Below are 26,196 nucleotides of genomic sequence, written 5' to 3'. Positions count from 1 at the left end.
TTGAATTTAAAACAAAGAATTCTCAAAATGCAGGCGTAAATCGGGCTAAAACGACATATCAGAAGATAGTTTATACACCAAGGAGGTAATAGATTGCCTCAAACCCGCGGGTATCTCTCTAGCTTTCATCCACCATCATCTTGAAAACAACGCAAATCAATGTCTTTACTTAATCGCGCATGTGTCAGAGGTCATTTGCTTAATTCTGAAAATGACCCATGATATGTCTTTCACCGTTCAAACCTCATTTCTTAATCATCTACGTAAAGTATTTTAGGTTTTCTTAACAAATGGATGGAAAATAAATTGCGAGTTATCCTAAAACGTGGCATAAATATAATCAGTCTTAACGCTTGCATGACAAAGTAAACAAAGGTGATCGGAGGGCGCTGCCTCGATAATTTTCCTTGAATCAAGTCAATAGCCACGTACAGAGTGGAGAAGATCAAAATTATAGAGTCCAATTTGGCATTATGATCACTGCAGACATACTTTGCAGCTTAAAAAGGACACACAGACACATGTACGTTACGGTGTTCTTTACAAATTAACCTTCTGCGAGAATTCTTGCAGTTTCTACCGAGGTTTAGTACACGGAATGCAGTCAACGGGCCCTCCTTTCTGAACATCTGCTGCCATCATTAGAGACTTTATGTTGTTACAGTCCTCAACGTTGTTGTGCGGCAAATTTAACCTTTTCCTGCAACTATCAAAACCAGCAAGGCAAATATGTATTGTATTGACTATGCTAATTAATTGTCACTTCATGTGATGCAAATGTTGGTAATTACTAATTTATTACCTCTGGTAATTAATAAGTATAAAGTCGAGGTATATGAGCATAAAGATTATTTCGTGAATAGTAGATCAGACTTTCCGATTGTTCAAACGTAAGCGTGACAACTTTTCAGTTCTGAGGTAATTTTTTGATGATAAGGATATCCAAGCAGAGAATAATAGCGAGACGTTGGTAATCCCCTCGCCACACTTCCCATCGTTACAATGCTAAATTTCTTTGTCTCAATACTTTTGTCTTAAAATGCATGACACATTTCGCGATGAAATCAGTCGAAGTTAGGGACCGGTCATTATTTATAATCCGGGAGGGGTACAGGGGGGAATCGGAGGATTTTGGTAGTATTACAATAAATTCCACCTAGACTGTGATATTCGTATAACCCCCACCTCACAATGGCGGTGAATTGGCAGTCTATTTTCATCAGTCCCTATTTAAAGTCTGTTGGTGACAACTTATCGTTTCCCTTAAAAACCGCGTGATCCCCCCAAAATCCTCCACCCCTGGCAATAAATAGTGACAGGTCCCTTTGCTCCTGTTTTCACTTACTATTCTCACAGTGAATGTAACTTATCTCCGCATATAAAATACCTGAGAGCTAGTTAATGTAGCGATCGAAAGTCGTGAAATGGAATGAAGCACAGAGTTAGAAATAGCCTTCCGAAATTTCTTGGAAACACGTGCATTCGGTTACCATGTCCCTTCGTTTCTTGAGTAAAGTGGCCTTCAAATCTCTCCCTTTGAAAGAAAGTTCAAAAAAGCAAACATTTCCCTCAATGTGGTGACTTTAAAGGCCCATTTTCATCCGAGATCCTTTGCAGTCGTTTGTTTTTGTTTTGGAAACGCGCTATTGTTAAATGGCGAACTCTGATAGTCATTCACAAACACTATTAAAAGAAATAATTTGGATATATCAACAAAGTTGAAATGGTAAATTAGCCACCGTAATGATTACAAAAGCTGACGTTTCGAGCGTTAGCCCTTCGTCGGAGCGAATGAGGTCGGAGCTATTAAAAGAAAAACAAAGATTTGGTGAAGAACGCAGTAAACAAATTTGCAGCTAAGTATTTGAGACTGAAAAATCATAAATCGAGACTGTGTATAAAACTTGTACAAAGCTTACTTGATGTTGAAGGAAATTGTTCGGCTTCAACACTAAATAAAATATAACAAATAACCAATGTACGCCAAAACTAATTTATTTTACGCATTTCAATGAATAATGACTTGTACAAATGAGATCGCTTATATACATATCTCAAGATCTCAAGCAAAAATCAGTCAAATCATTATTCTCACCTCGAAAGAATCTCCCCGGAGTCTCTGGTTCCATCGTAGGAACAATGCAATAACATTTCTGCAAAAGCACTGTCTGTAGTGTTACCGAGACCCATTGTTGTTTTCCTTGCCCTCCATAAATCATACACAGACTCTCGAAGTCGAATAACCTTTGCCGAGCCGGGCAGACCCGGCCTTCCTCTAGACCGCTTCTTCGGCGGCATCAACTTTTCAAATGACGTTTTTCACCGTCATATATGTAAGAATTACAAACTATTTACTGATATGGATACTACGATAGTTTGTTGTTCGCACATGATTCGAGATGGAACTTTGAAAGCCCTAATTAGTAAGATGGAAGAAGATATCAGAGCGATTCCGCAACTTCGAGGAAAATAGCGTATATTTCATGTATGAAAAATGATCTGGGCGCGCAAGGCATCTCGGTTGAAAATGGGCCTTTAAACTTCCCTAACATGTCATTTGTAACATGTTCGCAAATATTATGCCCATCATATAATATTGGATGAGCAAGTCGATTCCGGAAATGACATCCGCTACATCCCTTTTCCTTGCTTCAGGTTCAAGGTAACTACTTTAATTTATTCTGCGATAAGACTTTCGTCGTTGTCGTCGTCGTCGTCGTTGTGTGCATCCTGTTCTGGATCTTTCGGGACTGTGGATTTTCTTCGTTTCTAAACAGAAAGCCTCGAGAAGAAGCTTCTAACCTGGCTCTTCGTTAGCCATTCATTTCTGGTGAATTTCCTTTTACCATCTCCCTCTCTCGCCTTTCTCATTTTTGCTGCAACTTGCGCGGGATCGGCTTTTCTGCTTGTTCTTTCACCAGTTTGAAACGTACTTGAAAGATACCTTTTGACTTTCTCGGTGAATCTTGTTCCGCTACCTTTCGGTTTCTGAAGGGCCCAGCCCATCTTACACACTTTAATCAGTTCAACTTCGCCCGTCACTTCGGGTGTTGCTATCTTTGATTCAAGAGTTAGGGAGGAAAATGTCATTGCCCAGTCACATCTAAGGCCATCGTAAAGGCTCGCTAATGTCTCTTGCTGTGCTCCCCGCGGTGCACATGATCTTGGAAATCTACTGAAGAAGTGAACTCAGTGCAGCATCCTTTTTCTGGGCAGTGAAATAGCATAACCTCATTATCATCGCTGGAACCCTGGCTATGATTGCGATTCTGATTTATGGCCCGTGGACCTGTTGCGAAGAAACCATGATTCTCAACTTCCCTTAACACAACGGGGTCTTGCTCTTCAAGTATGAGCTCTGACCATGGTATTAATTTACCCTTACCGACCTCATAGGCTTCTGAGAACCGAAGACCACCCTTTTCATTTGCAAAATTGTGGAAAAAGCTGAAATTATTGATGCGCTTAATTCTGAGTTCCTCTCTTTCACTGACAAGTTCACAAACAGCAACTGACGATCCCTTCACTTGTCTCACTTTTAATGCTTCATGCATGTCAGCTGCCGTCAAAATTTTATGGCCTTCATTGCAATATCTACAAATTTCCCATTTCATTGGACTAATGATGCGATCACAAACATCCTTGCCAGATTGTGGTTCAGAAAAATCATACCTTGAGAAGAAGAAAAGGAAGTATCTTGGTTAGAATAACTGATCTATCAGTACCTACCATACTAATGCAGATGTTACTAGGTAGGCTTAGTGTATGCTCCTGCCTCTACTACCACATTCTGCTCATCATGAAAATATTTTATGAGAATTATACTTTAAAGGATTCTAAAGAAGAGGCAACAAAAGAAAAACTCCGCGGTAAATAAATACCTACTCAGTTGAATTCTCTCGGGATGTCCTTTGAGAAAGTAAGCATTCATTCGCTACACGTATTGTGCGATTAAAATGCGTTTTAATCTGCCTTTGAGCAGGGGGGTCGGCGGAATGCTACGTTTTAAGGGTGGAGAGGATAATTACATTTCTTTGGTGTATTATCAAAAGATTTTGATCAACATTGTTTGTATCGTATGATGCACGATCTTCGCAGTAGAGAGCGCTATTTATGCAATAGCGAAAATCAGACCTGAAAAAAATCAGGCCTGTACGGGATTCGAACCACTGACCTCTGCGATACTAGTGCAGCGCTCTACCAATTGAGCTAACAAGCCAATAATAGCTGATTTTCGCTATTGCATAAATAGCGCTCTCTACTGCGAAGATCGTGCATCATACGTATCTATAACCGCAGTTAAAAATATATGAACTTCATATATTCGTCGTAATTGTTTGTATCGGCTCTGAAATATAAGTCACTATAATGAACAGAAACAGCAAGAAAGTTTTAACTTAAAAGTTCTGAAGTCGATCAAGCTAAGAAATTTCATGTTTTTGAAAGAATGTTTTTGGGTTGTAATCAAAAAGCATTCTCATCTTACCTCATCACCTTTTTTTCAGCGCGTGAACCAACGTTAGAGGCAGCTGAGCTGCAATCAAATTGTTGTCGTGGTAACAGCCTGCGCCATCTGATCGCAAAAATACCTCGTTAACGATGGACTTGATCTGTTTGATGTTACCGAGAAGGTTTTCCAGAATTGCGCAAACCGCGTACCAGTCTTGGCACAGCTTTCAAAAAGATAAACATTTAACATGATCTCAAGGTCGTTGTCCTCTGCATTTCTTGTAATAACTGAAATGACATGCCAGTTTATTCCCCTATTTCCGAACCACTCAGACTGCTTTTCCCTGTATTTCAGTTGGATGAATTTCATAGCCCAGTACATGAAAATGAGGAAGGCATTTTTTCGGAGGGACGCGAGCAAATTCTGTTTGGCTCTCTCTTGATTCTTTGTCCCGATTATATGCGCCTTCCACTGAAGAATCGCCTCTCTGGCTTCACCATGGTCGTGTTTTAGGTCTTCTTTCTTCTCTACGCCGTCAAACGTTATCATACGTTATCAAACGTTATCACACTCTGTGGTGTGGCAGTTTGTTGACGTTGAACCAGCTCCAACATTTTTGGCATGAGCCCTTGCCTTCTTAATATGTCGATCGATCAGTTTTTCAAATGGCTTGTGCATTTTCTTTAAGAATTTCGCTGAATCGCTCGTTGCATATATGCTCAAGATCTGTGTTTTCACGTTCCTCGAAGGTGCTTGTTTGTATGCGGTTATCAGCGACTTCAAGTCACCTGAGCAAACTTCATTTGTTACCGGAACTTTAAATGCTTGCAATAACTCCTCTCTGTCTTTTGGAGCGATTACATTGCAAATAGCGCGATATGCCTCTTCCACGTGATCCCATTCCATCCACGTGACTTTTTTTTATCTCAGTGTATCCCTCAGAATTGCGTTTAAAGATCAGAATTAACTCTTACTTTTACCATCAAAACTAGATTAGCTAAGGTTAAATAAAGATTTTCCATAAAACACTTAAATATCACCTCCCACCCCCTTCCCTAACCCCGGTTAGCGCCCTCCTCAATCCTTGAGGCCAACGCTATAGCCGCGTTAGGATAATTACGATTATAAGTGCAATCTGTTGATTTTTTATAAGACATTGACTAGTGTGCCGAAAATATCCACATTTGTAGCGAGGAAAACGCTACTTGTTCAAATAGCAAGGGATCGTTTAACTGGTCTTGTAATCTTGGATTCCGAGGCGATGGACACAACTCCACAGGCTTCCCGCAAAAAAGGGCCGTAACCTTGGCGCTGATCTGATACTTTGGTATCGAATAAGAGAAGACGAGCTATATATTTTCTTCTGTTTTCTATATGTGTTTACCATTTTCTTTACATTTTTGTGATTAGGGACCTTAAGAAACCACGACGGCGACGCCAAGGAAGACTTGGATTAAAAATTGAATTCCTACTCTTAGTTAGAATTTCAAAAATAGCTGCAGGAGCCTACTGTCTCATACAGCGCCACAGCTGAACTTCAGCATGACGTATAAAGTAGCCGTTGAGTTCCAAATGGATTTGCCGTCGCGGTTTCGGTTCGCAGACGACGCAAATTTTGGCGATTTCACGTTGTTGTTTTGCATAGGACGGCTAAGAAATGTAAAAAGTTTCAAAACTCACGTGCTGAGCTATTGTTCTGCCAATTATATTAGATCTCTTGTTTTTCCACGTCCTCGTTGCCGTCGCCGTCGTGGTTTCTTAAGGTCCCTAATCTTATTAAAAAATATGCGTTTGAGGCTCCTTCTTATGACGTTTCTTATTATCGCTTTTGTTGTACATAGTTGTTCATGCATAGTGCACGCATAGTTTAACCCTTCCCCCTGTCCCTTCTTTTAACTGTCATTTGATATCCTTTCAGACATCGACGAGTGTTCTGAGAATATTAACAACTGTAGCAGGGACAATGCCATATGTACAAATACCAAGGGATCGTTCAACTGTTCTTGTAGTCCTGGATACATTGGGGATGGACACCACTGCTACGGTAGAATCCTTTAGAGCGCTTCCTTACTTGATAAATACTTATAAATATATAAACTAAATATTTCTTGTAAATAGGTAGATAAATGAATAACACTTTAAATTACTCCTTTATTTAAGTTTCGCCGACCGGCAGGGACACCGCAACAGTTTGCGCCAATTACTGCGGGCCCAGTAAACCCACCCATCCCACCCCAAGGGAGGACATCCATCACACAGTAATCTCGTGCGTGGGAAATTAATGTCTCCTGCCCCTAACCCTACACGAGACGGGACCTCCATTTATTCCTCCCTATCCGAGAAGACTAGAATATCTAACTATTTCTTGATGTTATAGAAAGGTAGCAAATTCTTCTCAATTATTTTAAGACCCTGAGTATTGGTCCGGCCGGGGCTCGAACCCTCGACCTCACGCACAACAGTCCAGCGCTCTATCCATTGAGCTAACCGGGAGGCGGACATAATTACATTCTAGGTTACATTCTAGGTTCCCTAAGATCAATTTGCTACCTTTAGAGTGGAATATATATTTGCACCCGAGTGAAAAATTCAGTTGCTTTTTGACATTTCGTTTTGGACAAGTAGATGCGAAAGTACAGAATAAAGGAGCCACATCTTGCCGACTGCCACAACTGAGCCAAGAAGTCTGGAGCTTAATCAAGTTTAAGGGTTCTCAAGTCTTAATTCTTGGTCTGGACTATGTATTCTAAGACCTCTCCCAATACATTATATCCCGCAGTTCCTAGAGATTGTGCTGAGCTGTACAACTCTGGAGTACAAAGGAGCGGAGTCTATACCATAGACCCGGACAATGCGGGTTCCTTTGATGTTTTCTGCAACCAAACCTTGGATGGAGGGGGGTGGACAGTACTCCAAAAGAAATTAAATCCCTCTTTCAGTTTAGACAGAGATTGGTTCCAATACAAGGAAGGCTTTGGTAATCTGTCTGGAGATTTTTGGCTTGGGCTCGACAAAATGTACCATCTGACAAAAGGAGGTCGCTACAAACTCCGAATTGATCTGGATCAGGGGAAATTTTTTCAGATTCATTCTTTTGAAGTCCAGAATGAGGATGACGGGTACAAGCTGAAATATGAAGCGCCAGGTAATAACGAAGCTTTTATGATAATATTTTGCATTCCATCCTATATGTATGCGAATATTTACTTCCTAAGAATGTGGAATATGATCTTAAACTGTTGAAGATTCCTTGTTAACCATACCCCTGTTGTTGTTTGTATGAGGGCAACTGCAGAGAAAATCGTTCATATTACACTCAACTCCCGGAAATTCGTGAAAATATTACCAGTTATGGTTAGAACTAATCGCTGAAGGTAGATGTCTAAATCGCTTGCGAATGGCAGGAGTCGTACAGGCACGACAATACTTCAAGCTTTGAGTCATCATTTGCTTTTTGTGCCTGCACCTCGCGCAAAGTTTATCGACGCTTTAATACAGTAAAATATCCGAAAATTGGCCATTTGCTGGATGTATCCATTCCTGTCGTTTCAGAGGTTGAGGTTTTTCGTCTGTTCCGTGGCTTTAAGCCTTCCATGTGAAGGAAAGCGAGATGCCATCGACTGTCCAAGCTTTTTTGCCAAAAAGAATTTGTTGAAAAAATTGTGGGAAACCTCTACAATAAGTACCCAGAATAAACACTCAAATGCTAAGCCCTAAATATATCTAAATCAGTAAATGCTCTTGGATGATAGAACACAATGGAGATTTCAAGAATAAAAATGGAATGGAAAATTTAGGACTAAGCGCGCAATGTCTTGTGGCTGACCAGAATCCCTTATATCGTAGTCCATGTCACGGACAATCAAGCCTCGGATCATCTCTTGGCTATCATGTATCGGTGCCTGTCCTACAGCGTATATTTGTTTTTTTTCTTGATCTATGGTTTTTCTGAGCTTTTTTATCCACTTCCCAATCTGTTGCAAGAAAAGATCCTTTCTCATCTGTGGCTCAGCTCAGCAATGACATGATATCAAAAGGGTTATCAGGGTAATCAAGAAAAAGTGAAGAACTCTTTAACTACATCCTAGTCCTTTTCCCCTTTCTCCTCTATCTTTCTCTAAACACTACCCACGTGCTTTGCAGTAGACCAGAACACGCAGACTGGGCTTTTTTTTTCAAGTCATCCTGGGCTCGGAAAACTTCTGCTATTCGGCAAATCTAATGATCAACCAGTTCTAGATATATCATCTGCCAATCTAATTTGTTCTGTCATCTTCTTTCTTTTTTACAAACTAGAAAAAAAAATTGACTCAGCATAATTCTATCTTTTTTTATCTGCATAGATGGCGAGATGAACCAGGTAACTCAAAATAGAAAAGAGTTTTCCACTAAAGATTCGTATGATGGTCAGAGAGACAAAAACTGTGAAAGTGCAAGGCATTGTAAGAGAGGGTGGTGGTACAAACATTGTGAAATGAATAATATTAATTGCCATTGGCTGAGGAAATGGAGGAAATGAAAATTAAACCAAAAAGACCGGAAGACCGGAAGCCACTCAGGAGTAAATTGTAAAGGCTGACTTTTACAATATCGCGCATCTCATTCGAGATAGCTTCGAATAATGAGTAGGTTTCTATGATAGATTGAGTTTGAAGGGACGAAGTAAGTAAACGAAAATGCATTCAGACTCATATCTAATGTGACAAACCGTAAAATATTCGCATTGGAAAGCTGTCACTGTCATGTCAACATTTTAACAAATTTTTTCCTAACTTATAATTTTGTAAAGAGGTCGTATTTGATTTACCAGCTGTTATCCGTTAAAGGGCACAACTAAACAACGATCACAGGCGAAGTTTGCCTTGTGGTACTATATAAAGCTTAATCACTAATCACCATCGGAGATCTGTTATGCATCCTTAGCAGAACATCACAAAATAACCTTGTAGTCACAGCGATTGCGGAAAGTTTAAAGTGGACCTAGACCCAAAAAAATTTTTTCACTTAACGAAATAAGCGTATTTTTTGGAGTATTTCGGTGCAAAAAATGTTTTTGCGTTATTGCCTCAATTCTGATGGCTACGAGCACGTGGCTACCAATGAGGAGGGGGTGGTGTATTGGAATGCAGCAGAGCGAGAATCCGGTAAATTTCTGCCCCTCCCCCCCTCCTCAACTATCTGAAGACCTCTTTAAGCTTTCTTTAAGCCTGATCAAACAATGAAAGTGTTTGATTGACTCAGTACATCTATATTTATTTTCTTACGTAAAGCCTGCGTAAATCTCTACATTACACCATCCTTGCGCTGTGCGTAAAGGTCTCTTAACTCATTACTCTAGCTTTATTATTCTCATTTTACTCATTACTCTAGCTTTACATCGGTGCGTAAATATGGCGTCAAGCGTGCCTTTACGAATTGTAAATATGGCGTAAAGCGGCGTAAAACTCTATTTTACGCCAACTTTACTTTGTGCGTAAAGGTCTCTTAAGGAAGTCTCATTACTCCAGATTTACGTCAATGCGTAAAGGCCGCGTAAAGCGTGCCTTTACGAAATGTAACATTCAATGAAATGTAACATTCAATGAAATGTAACATTCAATGAAATGTAAGCTGTGTAAATTAGACCTTTACGGCAGCTTTACGATAACATTACGCCAACTTAAATATGTATTTTCATGCTGTAAGATGGGAAAGTCTATCTGTAAATTTCCTCGCACAGACGCTCGTGAGTTAAACCATCATGGAATTTATTTTATTTAATTTTTTTAACTTGAAATTCATTCGAAAGTTCTCTCACAGAAAAGGACGAGCTAAGGGTAATGAAGATATAATTCTTCATTGTAATTGCTCTGTGCTATGTCTATGAATTTTTCGCTCAACAATGCAAGAGGGATGGACACGCCATTTTAGGTATGATGCTTGGAAGACGGACACACCTTCAGAACGATGAAATCATCGATTGCAGTTGAATGCCATCAGCCTGATGTAACAAGGATTTTCTATGTCGCAGCTTTAGCTACGTCATTTCAGAGAAACTATGTGAACTAAACAACCTGACTAAGGAGGCCAGAACAGAGAATTTTGTTCCAAATTGTGGAAGATATTATGTTAAGAGTAATAAGAAAATAGTAGGTGAGTTTTAACGAGAAACGGCCTTAGAACAGGCGTTAATATAATTTATAATTGAAGCAGTTCGAACCTGATAAAACTATTCTCTGTCATCAGTTCTTCTTGGTTCTGTTCCTGAACTTCAAGCGGAAACAGGTAGAGAGATAAAAGTAAGGGAAGAGAGAAGAGCGACTAGTGGCAATTACTAGTTTTATTCCGTAATAAAGGGAAAAAAAAGTTCTTGTTCCTTGCGATAAGGAGAGAGAGGGCAAGAAACCTCAATTGCTAGTATTTGTTGACATTTGTGTAACATAATGTGATAAGGCACTCAATATTTTGGTACAGTACATCCAAGTCAAGTTACTATACTGCACAGTGTCTTGTCCCTTTCGCTGAAATCACCATATATAGGGGAATTGTCATTTACAATCTTTCATTCTTCGTTTTCGCTTGAATGTCCTTATCTAATGACGAAGTAATCATTTTATCTTTTGCTCAATTACTTTATTTACTTTATTTTACCTTATTTATTTATTTATCTATGTATTTACATGATGTTTTTGATGACGGTCCAAGCCTACCTTGCATTAAAATGTTCTGAAGTTTTTACCCCTTCTCAGTGGTTTCATGCGGTAGAATCCAAGGGCATTTCCCGGTATATTTTCCGGATAGTCACCCCTTCACAGAGAAGCTCGTAACACGAGTTCATCTCGGAACGCTCCACGGGGAGCCGTCGGTACCATGGCAAAGGTCCGAGAGCTGTGCTGGGTTCCACGCCATTGAAGATTGACCAAAGGAATTCTAAATAGTTGCCATGGCTGTCGGCGGTTTCAAGCCCAAGCATTTTATCCCATCCCAAGGAGACTTCCCAAGGGATCGGACGGAAGGTCAAACACTCTTTCAAGTAGTCGGCGCCGACTGCGCGGGACCGTTGAAGTACCGTAAGAACGCGAAGACAAAGGGAAAGGCGTATGTGTTGATGTACGCCTGTAGCCTGACACGAGCTTTATTCTTGGATTTGCTGCCCAACATGGAAACTAAAGAATTCCTCGCGAGTTTCAAGCACTTCGTCGCCCGACGTGGAAGACCGCAAAAGGTGTATTCCGACAACGGAAGAACTTTCGTTGGTGCCGCCCAGAGGATTAACCAAGTGAAGAAAGATGAAAGGTTCCAGAAATTCCTCGCTTACAAAGGGAACAAGTGGCAGTTCAATTTGAGTTCTGCACCGTGGTGGGGAGGGCAACTCGAGAGAATGGAGGGACTCGCAAAAGGAGCTCTTTAGAAGCACACTGGAAACGGTCTACCATCCTGGACTGAACTTGAAGAGGTACTGCTAGACATAGAAGTGGCACTAAACAACAGACCACTGAGTTACGTGGATGTCGATATTCAGCTACCTATTCTGACCCCGAGCTTCTTCCTGTATGGTCAACCGAACATGATACCAGAGTTATAACCTCATCGCGTTCAGGAACATGACTTGCGGAAGAGAGCTAAGTATTTGAGGGGGTGCAAGGATACACTATGGTCACGCTGGACAAGAGAGTACCTCCGTGGACTGAGAGAGAGACACCGGCTGAAGCACAAAGGAGACGTGACCTATCCATCCAGGGGAGAAGTTGTTATCATCAAATTAGAGGAGAAGAACCGAGCTCAGTGAAAGTTGGGCGTCGTTGAAGACTTAATCATCAGCCGTGATGGCGTGACTCGTGGGGCGAAGCTATAATCCGGAAAGGTGCATTTGGAGCGCCCAATTCAGCAATTTTATCCTCTGGAGTTGAGCTGTGACAAGTCAGTACAGACCCCAACGGCAACCCAGAATGCAGACGCGCCAGTCTACAGACCCCGAAGGGATGCTGCAGCAGCAGCTAGATTTCGCATTCAGGATATTAACGAGAATGAACAATAAACACATTTCTTGATCATGACTGATTTTCCAACTGTTTAAGTTCGTGGACATTTGCCCTCTCGAGGCAAATGGGGGAAGAGTGTCGGAAATCGTGTGTTTACATAATCAAAACCTTTTTAACGCGTTTAGAATTTAGTTGTTTAGTCACCGGAAAGGGACTGGCATCGAATCTGTCATCGTTATTAACTGTAACTAATCAAAGGAAACATTCACCGATTGTATATCCTTTGTTCTAAAATACACCGCGTGTGTTGTAATCGAACTCGGCACATTGTGAGAGGAAAATATATCTGTTAAAAAAAGTTATATCGTGTGCGAGTGATTTTAGCGCGAGTTTATTGGGAAAACCGTTGTGTTGTCAGGCAATTATCAAATTCCCGCAACACTGACGTAAACATTCAAAGAGCCCATTGCCAGTTAATTTCATATCATAATTTGCACATTATATCTGATTGTTTTTTATTAGATGGTGATGAATGCTAGGCTACGTTACCTGTCTCTGATCCGAATGCTATTTGCCAAAATACCCCTGATTCGTATATTTGTGTATGTAAACATAGAATTATTGCAGATGGGAAAACTTGCACTGGTAAGAGAGCTTGCAGCTCGCTTTTCCTTGAAAGTTTTTGAATAAGTGTAAACGTGAATAACAGGTCTGAACAACTTAAGCCGAGAGGGCATACAAGCTGATCCTGCTTGTAGAACTACAGAAGAAACTTGCCACAAAAGGGCACGAAGGAATATAAAAAATATATTAAACTACCATAATCATCTTAAGAAGCACTACGATGTTTTCTTTAATTAGGACCTCAGTGACTCTTTGTCTCTAACTAAGTAACCTAACTAAATCAACTACGGTAGCGACCAGTTCACAAAAGTGCATTTCAGCAAAATTTTCCCACACGATGTTAGCTATATGCGGAACTTGAATTCACCTTAGCATTTTACTTTTAGCGTGAAAACATAGTTTGTCTGTCAGAGTTACACAAAACTAATATAACGGTAAGGAAATTACTCTTCTAATAAGGTGTAAAATCCTTGTTACATGGTGTCAATGAAACCATAGCAATGCAAGTCAAGTTTTACACTTTGGCCGCAGACCTCCAATTAACAGGGGTTCAACTGAAACATCTTTTTGCACACCACGCTCCAAGGGACGCATAGCAACGTTCGGGTTCAATTCTCTTATTTACCAAACCATTTATCGTACGTGGAAAGAGATAAAGGTGTTGTTTCCTTTTAGTTTAATAATCCTTTTTAAGACGAGTTCACTGATTTCTCAACCAAAATAAAATTTTACTTTGTCTCAGGAAACTGTACAAGGTGTTAGATGGTTGTGGTTATGCAACAAAATTTGAGATATGACGTAAGAGTACTTTACGACTGAATGTCGAGAAATCAAATCCAAAAGCAAACTTGTTACCAGGGTCATCTGGAAGGAGAGAGTATCCTAAGCATGAGAACGAAGGTGATCAGGAGAAAACCATTGACAACCAATGAGGGGCAAACAGTGAGTAAAAAATCGTAGGAACCAATCTCAGCCCTGGACCACTTTCGACTTACTGAATCGAAAATTCCAACACACAAATGAACGTAGAGTGAAATTACAGGCCAGCTGGTGAATTGCTCTCGTAAATTAAATTCCTTAAACGAATATTATGGAGCCATTATTTTGACCCGGACTGTGTTGGTGCTATCCATCCGATTTTGAATTTTTAAGAGTCTCTCTCTGACCTTACTCCACATGTAAAGCAAGGGCCTGCCCCATGAGTCGGTCTGTCATTGGAGCGATTTCTTTCATCGCCTTTCTCTCTGTCTATATGCTCCGGAAAGAAGACACACCTTTTCGTTAAGGGTTAATCTTGCAGAGTTTTATTTAAGAAAAGTCGTATTTTTGGAATTTTCGGATGTTCCATGACCAGGGATACATCAACACAAGGGACCGATAACAACAGAAAAAACTGTTTCTTGAGTACAAAAGTGAAAAGGCGGACTTTTGATCACTTTAGATAAAGGTCCCAAACATACACTGTGGCTGCCCTCTGCGTTCTCGGACGTTCTTTTCTTTTATTTTGGACGATAGGCGATAACGCTTCAAAATATATGCGTTCTCAATTGCAAATCCAGTAATGAGAGCTGTTTGGAGCAAACCAGAAACGCTAGCGTGCGTGGAAAAAATTTTGTTGGAATTGTTTAAGATGAAAAAATACGCTTTAAAAAATGCATTAGCAGGGTCAGGAAATGAGACACAAATGATGCCCCACCCTCCATCCCTCCATCCCCCCCCCCTCCGTGACCCCGTACCATAAATTACCCCGTATTTCTGACTTGATTATAAATATGTACAAAATCACACTCTCGGCTCGAGCCAAAGATTTTGAACTGGGAGCTGGGTGGTGTTCGTTTAAATGGCCACACTTAATCTCTGAATCTTTTTCAAAGAGTTTCTTTTAGCCCAAGGGTCTCAACAATAACGAAAAGTTTGACGTTTGTGTAAAGAAAAACCATCTCACTTTGCTGAAGACTCAGCCCAGGTATCGCTTAATAGTATTCAGCTCAATTCCATTGTGGGTTATATTTCACGCATTAGATCTGAAGTTTATAAAGAAGTGATAGCTTTTCAATAACACGCGTGTCGACCTCACACTAACTGGTTCCAATGGCACTGAGGGTAGCCCACTAGTCACAGACTAATAGACATTTAGTGGTTTTCGATTTCCAGACCTGAGTTGAGCCAGTAAGCGAGCTGAAATTGTTGTAACACCTAAGTTGTCACTAGCCACTTGGCTAGTTTCGAGCCTTGAGTGGGGTGTTTTACAGTTTAAAAACTTTCACTCAAACAGGTTTGGGAGAGAATAACAGGCTACCGGAATATCTTGCCATAACTTGAATATTGTGACCCAATTCTTCAGCGAAAAAAAATGTATGAACATATGTCGTCGTCTCTTCTGCCAGGATAAACAGATATCTAATTTAGATATGAAAAGGATATAGGATCATACAAAAGAAACTGCACTTTACTTTGCCAAGTGATGCTGCTCTTTTCGTGATGAATGCAGAGCAGCGTGATTCAGGAATAAGTTATAGATATTCCGCACTGTCAATGAAAAGAAACCAAAGAGACGTTGCCACAAGTTCCAATAATGAACGACGATGAATTGCAATAAAATATACGAACCTGTGCGTTACTGCCCCCAATGTTGACAACGTCATAACGGAAGGGTTTTAAAATGTCTACAGCTCTGTCAAAGTTTCCCTTTCAAAAAAAAAAGACACAAAATTAAACCTCAAGAATTTCATTGTTCCAGTCATAAGTCCGTTAAGTGTTTAGTGAAGTCAAGTTGGGAGACCGTAAAAGAGGTGAGTGTACCTTGCCAGCCTGTTCAAATGCTTCACAGAGGACCAAACCAACCTCTCCAGATACTTTGCAATTTGTTCCTGAGCCATCCCTCAAAACAAAGCAAAAAAACCAAAAACAAAAAATAGACATTGCAAGGCTAAGCCATAATAACGATCGAGCTAATGCCTTAGTAGAACATGAGCCATTAATAACAAAAATAATCGAGATGACAAATAACTTAGCGCCTGACTCCCCCGTTCTAAAGGTCCCTTCCTCCCTTGAAAACGTCTCACATAGAGACAAAGAATTTCAAAATAATTATATTACTAGAGACAAAAGTCACGCTCTTAAATACGTGAACAAACTTTAACCTAAGGTTAACGTAACGTGCTTCTTTCACGATAGTTCATGAATCTTTCTATTGTTTGAATATATCGCCGCTCTCAGTTACTTTCTTTTTATGAGACAATCTCACTGAAAAGCAGTCACTTGAAATAATTTTACGACCACGAGCTGGAACAACCAAATCTCGTTTGCAGATAATGATAATAAAATTTCCGCTCGCTTCTCATGCTCTCCTTTTCAGTTTCTGGGAAAGTATTTGGTGATGTGGTCGGTTATAAATAACTATAACTTAAGTGTGCGGCTATTTAACATCGAAGGAAGTGTAGTAAGTTAATCAGAATGCCAAAAATCCATCGACGCTTGAGAGATGACTAAACACTCTTTTACTTAATGACAGGTTGCTGATCTGAGCGTTCTTCTACACTTTTTTCCCATATTTCCTAACAAAGTCTCTAAGTGACATCATTAAGTTAGTGTTGCATCTTCCTTTTCTGCTCCCAGTGTATGCATCATCATACCAACATCATTGAAAACCTGAGTTGAAAAAGTTAATAGTTGAACAAAATATGGAAAAAAAAATCAATTAAACAATAGCTAATGAGAGGTCTGGGTGAAAGAACCAGCTTGTATTTTTCATTGTGCAAGACCACCCAGGAAAGGAGAGCGATTCTCTCTTGGGTAACGTGAGCGAAAACCAAAGTAATCACATCAGCCTACCATAAGGAAAGGAACTATCACTTAGAACCAACGAGGACTCAAAATTAGAACTGCCTGAGGCGCGGGAAAACGCAGGAGTTCCCAGTTTGCCATTGATTCTAGGTTTGCTTCTGATTGGTTGAAGAGGTGTAAAGGGTTTTCTTAGACCAATCACCCAACAGAGTAAGGCAAAATCTCGGTAGTCCCGCATTACTTTTGAAGCTCTTGCAAATTGAAACCAAGGGTTACTATCAAAATGCAGACGTCGGGAGCTCAAATATATAAAAGGAGTTCCAGGAGATGGCCAAAATCCCTTCAGGAGTAACTGACACTGTCATATACATTTCCCACCTCGCATACATGTAAAGAAATAAGAAAAAAGAAAAAGGCAGAATGCTTGGTAAGACAACTTTTTTCAAACCAGATGTATTGAAAAGTATATTTGGAATAGTTTGAGCGCTATTGTTAGAAGAGTGGAGGTTCCCTTAAACCATTAAGAAATGTCACATCGGAGCTTTCTCAAAAGGGACTGTAATTGGCATTTTGCAAGGTTTGCTGACATTGCAGTAACCACCTGCGACTTTCCTCAACTTGCATATGAAGATGATAATTTATTGTATGCTACACCTCCGCGTAACGTATGGCACGTACCAAAATGTGATTATTTGTGTGTGACTCCCACAAATGAAACAGCTCTCTCCACCGATCATTAACATCAACACCTCAAGGAAAAAAAACAAACAAACAACAAAAAACATCGTAAAACAAAATGGATCACGTCGTGCGTTTAATTCAGCCATGCCAATAATTTCAGTATACAATAATTGCATTACAATGATTAATAATGCTTAATTTTTTAAGGCTTAATCTCGATTGATTCATAGATTATTTGAATAGTACCTTAATCTATCTATTGAGTAAATTATTGATTGAATGGTTGAATAATTAGTAGACTGACTGCCAAATGATTAGTACAACTGATTGTGCCATGAATTGATTTATGAATCATTCGATAGATCAAACGATTGATCGACAAAATAACAAATAATGATATTCCCAACACATCTGCAGGTACGTGTTATCTCATTAGCTTCCATCTGAACTGTGTAGAGCAGTGAGGAAGCATCCACTAAGGCAAGCATGGCACCAGAATGGCAACGTTTCCCAACCTTTGAACAAGAAAGAAAAGCTGCACAGTTAAAATTAATACGGAATAATGTGGTCCTTTTGTTGTTGTTGTTGTTGTTGTTGTTGTTATTGTTGTTGCTGGGGAAGCTTCAATCGGAGGGCAGAGAGAAGTAAGTGTGTTGAAATGGCTCGATGTCTTTCACAGCACGTGCTGGAATACTAAGGGCGTACTGCATACCACGGGAAAGAAAAAGAACTCCTGCTGGTATTTTGTAGTACCGTTATCTGAAGCTAGGGTTTTCTGACAATTGCCCAAAATCTCAATGGGGCTCAGACTGAAGGCTGTGTCTGGCGGAATTATTGTATGGGTGTGAGCTTATTTTTCTTTAAATCCCCTGAAGGAAAAATTCATGTAACTTTACTCTTGGTATAACGAGCCAATGCAAGCTGAAAAAAAAAACAAAAAAAAAAAAAACTTGACTGTTATCTCGGTATGTGAGCCCAAGGCTTCTAAATCTAACTTATTGCAACCCTTCCAATTATTTTTAATCTCCAGATCTAAATGGCAGCAACAGCAGAAAATTTATATATTATGCGTAGGAAAGCGGTTCTAACGTTAGGTAAAATTAAAAAAAAATTTATATATCATGCGCAAGACAGCGGTGCTAACGTTAAGTACAATTCACCGTATGTAGGCCTAACAGTCCAGTCATTCAAGGTCGTGCTAAGGAATTTAATTCCTTCATCCTAACGTCCTTCCATTTCTATAACATGGGCCTTTGCATGAGTGCTCCAGCAATCTCTTGGATTCAATTCAAGACCCTTCGCAAGATAAAATTACTGCAAGAAAAAAAAAAGGAAACAAAAAAAAAAAAAAAACACTTCCATTGGAATACCATTGTTTGTTTTAGGATGTAACCACTTCTGATGTGGTAATCACTGCAGCGTTTTGACTGCAAAATGGTGAAGTCTGCCTCTTCAGGCAATGAACACAGCCACATCATTGAAGTATTATGTGAAGCACAACAAGGAAATGTAGACTGTAAGCCTACTACCCAGCCATGATTCAGAATGAAGATCACGACAGGCTATTCCTAAATTGTTTAAGAAGTTAAATATCACAAAATTGCTATCAACAAAGTTTTAAAGCTAACCTTAAGTGCATGCTTCTCCGCTTCTCTGTAAATTCCTGTTTCTATCAGGCCAAACTCGTACATTCCGTGAAGATATCTGCCGTTGATAGAAAGGTAATTTAATGTTTCCTCAAAACCTGTCATATTAACACTCAACTCATTGCTGTTTTTCTTTTCTCCTTTTTTTTTCATACTTTTTTTTTAAATAAGCGCCCTATTTCTAATAAGCGCCTTCCCTTGAGGTACCATAAGTAAATAAGCGCGGCCTACTCTTGTGAAATGGATCTTGGAATTCCTAGAAATTCCTAGGAATTACTGGGAATGAGAGGTGTGAGTTTTCACGGTAATTCGGACCGGGAATTCCGAGGAATTCTCAAAAAACCTAGAAATTCCCAAAAAAAACCTAGAAATTCCCAAAACAAACCTAGAAATTCCAAAAAAAAACCTAGAAATTCCCCAAAAACCTTGAAATTTCCCAAAAAAACCTAGAAATTCTAAAAAATTCCACATTCATAATCCAACAGGACTTGGAATTCCTGGGAATTTTTAGGAATTCCAACTCAGAGTACCAATGACTTCCCTGTAATACTGTGAATCTAAAAACTTGCTGGAAATTCCAAGGAATTACTGGGAATTTTAGGAATACTTCAAGGCAACTAATATCAAATAAATATATGTATTAACTCCCAACTATAAATTTAAGCAGTCAATGAAATTTATTTACCTGCTAACTCAGGTTTACATGTTAATTATTTGCTGTTGTATATTAACATCAACATGCAATAATATTAGGATGAAATTTCTTCTTTTCTTGAAAACTTCGTATTAATTATCCTCAATTACAGCTATTCATTTAAAATAGTCCTAGTGAATCAGTAATTTTGGTTTGACACAAATTGTGAATAAATCTGTTGATTCTTTTTCATGAAATGCAATAGCTTGGGTTATGTTTATTGCAATAAATACTATCAGTCAAAAAATAGTCTTGAAAGGAATAATTTAATTTGGGATAATGATACAAACAACATTTTATCCTTTCCTCCCTGAGTCAGGCTTTGACTTAATTTAATGTGGTTGTAACTTCTTTGGATAAAACTTGTGTGTTAAAATTCAAATGTAAGCTATCAAGCAACATCTTCATGCTATGTTGTTTGTTTTTGTCGATTCTGCAAGTTGAAATTGTGAGATTTCTTCTCAATTTTGACTGAACACTCTTGGGAGTGAAGGGCCTTGTTACAGTTAAATAATTGATTTTTAATATTGAATTCTTGTTGTAACTGTAATAATTAATTGCAATGAAGTTATCCCAAACTGCAGACTAAGCAGCCGTTTGTCTTTTTCTGCTGGGCTCGCAGCTTCAGTTGCCAAATTCCAAACGCGACTAAACTAATCCTGAAACCTTTAGCCTACTGATAGATTTATTTCATTGAAAAGCGTAAGTTTAAGAAACTGTGGCATGCATGTGACCGATTCGCTTCTCAGGTTTGATCACGTACCAAATATCGCAATTTGTACTCACCACAAACTTTCAGAATCCGTAGCTTTATAATTAAATGGCCGCTCGATCCTTGTGCCGGCCAATCGATGGTTGTACGTTGTCCCTTCTTTCAACTTCACGGCGCCAAAGACTTGCTTTTCATTTACAGCACTCACGCTATTCTCATTTTCCCATTGCTCGACGGTAATACTCATCTTTAGAGATGTCATATAAGCAAAGCAGTCGAGAGAAGAATAACTTAACGCACGAGCGATCAATAGATGAAAAGTACATTCACAGATGAGCGCCAAATGGAATCTCCTTTGTTTCCAATCACGGGTAAGATCATCCGCTGGCTTACCCAATTGCAGTCTTAAGAGAACGCGCAAGGTTTCACTGAGCTGATCGGCGATGGTGACGATGGGTTTACCTTGGACCCATGTTCTGAAGATGGTCTAAGTAATGATGTGAATTCACTCTACGTAAACATAATCGAGAAGAATCGAATGTACTACAAATGCAAGATTTGTGGCCGGAAGCCGTCGAGGAAACAAAGACTCGAAACCCAGACTTGAGTTGTGTTCACGGCAAAGTTGAGAAACAACCAGAAGGCAATCACAATTTTAACTGTGATTACAAACGTGTTTTACCCTCATTATTATAACAGATGGACTCATTCTTCAAAGCCTCCTGACACATGGACGGGTATTCTGAAGTTGCTCCGATGGACCGTAACAAGCGTTCAGCGACACGTTCCAACACAACCATCTCGATTCCTGTTTCGCTTCTACTGAGCTAGCAGCGGCGCCAACAGAGTCAAGTGCGTCTCGTAACGAAGAAACATTTGTACAAGAGAAGGAAGCGGTTATAGTACGGTAGAATTTTTGCCTACAAATTAATGTGCACATTCCGAAGCGTTGACCCATGCTTATGATTATGTTTATGTATTATGATTTCGGCGCATCTCCGCACATGAGACATTTTGCATCACAAGAAAACCTTTTATGACTGGAATCAACGAGGCCTTTGAGGTTAGAAAGCATATCTGTGATATGGGTACATTGGATTTAAATTGACAATTTGCACTTTATATAACTGACTGCTGCTTTATGGAAAAGTGCATATTTATATTGAGATTTACTAAACCTTAGCTTAAATAATATATTTCATGATAAACATAAACCATATATACATCTCAGTCTTGGTTATATACATCTCAGTATATACATCTCAGGTATATACATCTCAGTCTTGGTTGGTATATTTTTTTTTTTAGCATATCTTTTATTGAAACAGTTTTAAGCCTCTAAAATTACTCCTTGTCTTGAAACCTTCATATTCAAGGTATTGAGAATTTCTCTGAATTATTTGGATTTCAGGGTTATTTAATTTGCCTCAAATTCAATTCCCAGAAATTCCCAAGAATTCCGCCCTTCTTAACTTAAAGGTGGTAATTGTATAGCTGAGAATTCCTAGGAATTCCTAAGAATTCCAAGTCCTCACAAAACTTGAACCTTCCTTTCCCAGAAATTCCCAGTAATCCCAAGCTTTTCAAATCAGAGCTAAGTTTGCAGAGTTAAAAATGTTTGAGAATTCCTAGGAATTCCAAGTCCTCACAAAACTGGAACCTTCCTTTCCCAGAAATTCCCAGTAATTCCAAGCTTTTCATATTACAGCTGATTTGCATAGTTTGGAATTTTTGAGAATTCCTTGGAATTCCTAGGAATTCCCAGAAAACTGGGAATTCAGTTTGCAAGGGGTAAGGCTCTAAAGCGAGTCATTACGGTTATCAAAAACAGTATTTAATTGAAGTTTAACTTAACAACCTTTTTAGGTAGACACAAACAGGGCTGTTTATGAGATCAAGCTCTCTGACACGCAAGTATTTTCAAGTTCTCTGGCACGTACATATTTTGAACGAGCTCTATGAGTTCATTGACGCTACGTGGGTAAATAAAGTATCGATTGATATTGATATTGATTGATTGACTAGCCTCTTACTTCGGAGAGAAAGGCAGGATCCTCCACACAAGACAGACTAAACACTGATTGAATGCTGAAAGAACTTAGAACAGTTAGTGCTAAGCCATCTACCCATAGAGTGGCATGTTTTCCTTCCATTTCGGTATCACCCTTGCATTGAATCTCTAGAAGTAGGAGTTGTGAGCCATCTTCAAAGCAAACATGTCAGTTGGGTTCTCCATTAATATATCTTCACACGTTAGATATGCTTGGACAGTATTTCTGAAAGAAACGAGAATGGAAGTATATTGTCAGTAATCAATTGCTCATATTGCTGTCCATAAGGGGCTCCTCTGTGAAGGAAAAGGGGATATGGTGAGGACAGCGTCTTTGTCCAACCCAATTGTACCCCTTTTGTCACTCACCCTCTTGAGGTGTAGTGCCGATGACAAGGGAGAAGGGTAGAGGGAGTATTTGAGAAATTACCAGTAGCCACTCATTGCAGCAGAAATTTTACAAATTGTTTTGTACATGACAATTTCATATTTGTAGGTGTAGGTATAATGGTGGGTAGGGAAAACAAATAAGAAATTTTTGCCTTTGAAGATATTTTTAATCTTCCAGAAGTGACGAGGGCGGCGATGATAATTTAGACCACCCTTACTTTTTAGGCATAAAAATTAGTAGCGAATTTTTGGTGTGAGAGATGTGTTTGCATATTTTCTTGGTCACAACTATAAAGTTATGAGATAAACTATTGTAGCATAGATAACTGTAAACAGCTCTGCCTGGGGACAGGTAGCCAAAACGCACTTAAACAAGATACTCCATCTTCAAAAACGGGTAGCCCGCTTGATGATTGATCTCTACCAATATTCTGTCTTCACCTTTAATCTAGTTTAAAAATTATTTAAAAGAAAAGGGGAACCGTTCGTTTGGGGCAAGGAGCAGGAGCAATCGTTTCAGAGATTGAAGAGTCAAGTTGCAAGTGCACCAGTCCTAGCTTACTTCGATAAGGTCACACCCACCCGTGTTATTGCTGATGCAAGTCCTGTTGGACTTGGCGCCGTGCTGGTGCAAGAAAGAAAGCCGTGCCATCTGTTATGCTAGTCGTAGTTTGAGTCAAGTGGAGCGTCGTTATAGTCAGACAGAAAAGGAAGCACTAGCCTTAGTCTGGGCTTGTGAACGCTTCCACCTCTACTTGTACGGGCTTCCACAGTTTGATCTGGTGACAGACCATGAAGCACTTAAAGTCATCTATTCAAGGAAGTCTAAACCTTCAGCCAGAATAGAGCGCTGGGTTCTGCGTTTACAACCGTACAACTATCAAGTTTGCTATGTGCCGTCAAGAAAAAACATCGCAGATGCCCTTTCCCGACTGACGAAGATACCTGCTTCAGACAATTCCGCGGAAGATGATGGATATGTACGCGCGATAGCTCTACATGCTGTCCCTGCTGCATTGAGAATCAAAGAGATTGAACAAGTCTCAGCACAAGACTCTGAGTTGCAAGCACTCAGGAATTGTCTCATCGAAGGGAATGGGACAATGCCCCAAAGCAGTATTTGCCAGTGCGCAATGAGTTGACTTTTATTGGCCATGTAATTCTCCGGGGGACAAGAATTGTTATACCCCAAGCACTTCGCAAGAGAGTCGTTAGTTTGGCACACGAGGGGCACCAAGGAGTCACAAAGACAAAGGAGAGACTTAGAACAAAAGTCTGGTGGCCTGCTATGGCTCGTGATGCCGAGAAAAGATGTGCAGAGTGTTACGGGTACCAGATGGTTACAAAGAACGTTCCACCCCCACCATTGAAGTCAACACCGTTACCCAACCAACCATGGGAAGAAGTAGCTGTGGATCTAATGGGTCCGTTACCTTCTGGGGAACATTTGTTAGTTCTCGTTGATTATTACAGCCGGTGGATAGAGGTTGATGTTATCCGAACAACTTCCAGCAAAACCATCATTCATTGCTTGAATGCCCAATTTGCAAGACATGGGTTGCCTAAAGGTCTGCGTACCGACAATGGCTCAAATCTTGTATCTAAAGAAGTAGAAGATTACCTGAATGAAATGGGGATTGATCACCATTACACAACACCTCTATGGCCAAGAGCTAATGGTGAGGTAGAGAGGCAAAACAGGTCGCTTCTGAAGTCCATGAGAGCAGCCCATGCAGAAGGAAAGAACTGGAGAGAGGAGCTAAACAGGTTCCTTTTGGCATACAGGTCCACGCCACATTCAACCACAGGAAAGAGTCCCGCCGAGTTATTGTTTAGGAGAAAGCTGACAACTAAAATGCCTGAGCTAGTCAATGTTGAAGAGGAGGAGGTAGAAGTGAGCGACCAAGCCGTTCGTGATCGGGACAATCAGAGAAAGCAGCTTAACAAGGACTATGTGGACAAGAAGTTCCATGCCAGAGATCGAAATGTGAAAGAAGGAGACAGTGTTCTGCTTGAGAAGAAGAAAGAAAATAAGCTGTCACCTTGCTATGAGAAGGAACCATATCAGGTGATATCTCGTTATGGGGACCAGGTGGTGTTGCGATCGCCTCAAGGTGTCCAGTACAAACGCAGCCTTCAGCATATTAAGTCCTTTAATATGCCAGATCTAGAAGAACAGGAAACGCCACAACAGGACGCTAAACCACGGACTGAACCTAAGTCATTTGAGACGCCACCTGTGGCAGAGGATCAAGTACCAATGGCTGAATCACCACCAGAAGATGTACCTTCTACTGTACCTACAGCTCAGCAGCATGTGAGAAGATCCGGCAGAATTACGAGCCGTCCAAAGGCTCTGAGTGACTACGTTCTGTACTAAAACTAGTGACATTGGCATTTTCATATTACTGTTCGTTGTTATTACATGAGTGACATTGAAACGTTGTTTTATAAGCTGAACGGCCAAGGCTATGTTTATGTTTAGCGTGATTTTTGTCTTGAACATTTGGAATCGAATTGAACTTTTACGGTGTCTAAACAAAGTGGAAGTTTGTAATGTTTCTGTCTTTCGAGGTCAACCATCTAAGCGAAGAAAGAGAGGGAATGTAGTATACTAGGACAGCGGTTGTTTATGTAAAAGTATACATCCGGGAAAGTGTGAGCGCGGGAAGATTATTAAAGAAACGTGTACTGTGTGTACTGTTGTTGTTCGCCTTCGTGGCTGCCTTTTGTGGCATACTTCTTCATTTTTAGACACTACAGGAGGTCAGTGGGGCAACGAATATTTTTCGCCTTTCCCCATTCCCCACCTCTTTTCCCCACCGTTGACTCTAACTCCAAATCAAATATGGCAAGTTAAATAAACGATTGCACGCTTTATTCGCCCTAATAAGATGCTTGCACTAGAGCCTTCATTATTTTATTTATTTGTTACTATTATTTTTTTTTTATATTCCCAATTTTGTCAACTATGAACATCTATTTTTCGGAAAAAGTCTCCTGTTGCATACTCTGTTGCCTCACAATTATGACAAATGACGTTTGCTTTGGAGGTCAAGCGCTGGTCCCAAAAGCAAGTGGAGGGTTTTGTGGTGGGGAAGAGGGATCACAAGAATATGGTGTATTAGGCAGAGGTGGTGGGTGCTCAGGGGAGGCCGTGGAACCCATGAAAAACAAGCTGGAGTGAGAGCAAGCTCTCATT

At 40.0% G+C, this 26,196-nt stretch overlaps 3 protein-coding genes across 3 annotated transcripts; 2 read left to right on the top strand and 1 right to left on the bottom strand.

Moving 5' to 3' along the window:
• The first annotated feature begins 5,165 nt into the window (after nt 1-5,165).
• Nucleotides 5,166-10,036, top strand: LOC148737889 (fibrinogen C domain-containing protein 1-like). Its single transcript, XM_088749349.1, has 4 exons — nt 5,166-5,199; nt 6,369-6,494; nt 7,230-7,595; nt 8,794-10,036. Exons 1-4 carry the CDS (start codon nt 5,166-5,168, stop codon nt 8,967-8,969), a joined length of 702 nt encoding a protein of 233 aa, XP_088605475.1. The 3' UTR covers nt 8,970-10,036.
• Nucleotides 10,037-11,372: 1,336 nt separating this feature from the next.
• Nucleotides 11,373-11,840, top strand: LOC148737888 (uncharacterized). The gene has a single exon (XM_088749348.1). The coding sequence runs from the start codon at nt 11,373-11,375 to the stop codon at nt 11,838-11,840; it is 468 nt and encodes a 155-aa protein (XP_088605474.1).
• Nucleotides 11,841-13,742: 1,902 nt separating this feature from the next.
• Nucleotides 13,743-20,909, bottom strand: LOC111341812 (tetratricopeptide repeat protein 38-like). Its single transcript, XM_088748760.1, has 6 exons — nt 20,629-20,909; nt 19,131-19,206; nt 18,663-18,816; nt 15,838-18,017; nt 15,646-15,723; nt 13,743-15,564 (listed from the first exon to the last, which is right to left on the bottom strand). The coding sequence occupies exons 4-6, from the start codon at nt 15,955-15,957 to the stop codon at nt 15,538-15,540; spliced, it is 225 nt and encodes a 74-aa protein (XP_088604886.1). The 5' UTR covers nt 15,958-18,017; nt 18,663-18,816; nt 19,131-19,206; nt 20,629-20,909; the 3' UTR covers nt 13,743-15,537.
• Nucleotides 20,910-26,196: the final 5,287 nt, after the last annotated feature.

Source organism: Stylophora pistillata, chromosome 2, assembly GCF_964205215.1.
Source record: "Stylophora pistillata chromosome 2, jaStyPist1.2, whole genome shotgun sequence".
NCBI lineage: Eukaryota > Metazoa > Cnidaria > Anthozoa > Scleractinia > Pocilloporidae > Stylophora > Stylophora pistillata.
Note: the sequence above shows the minus strand (reverse complement) of the source record. Positions and strands in the feature narration are given on the sequence as shown.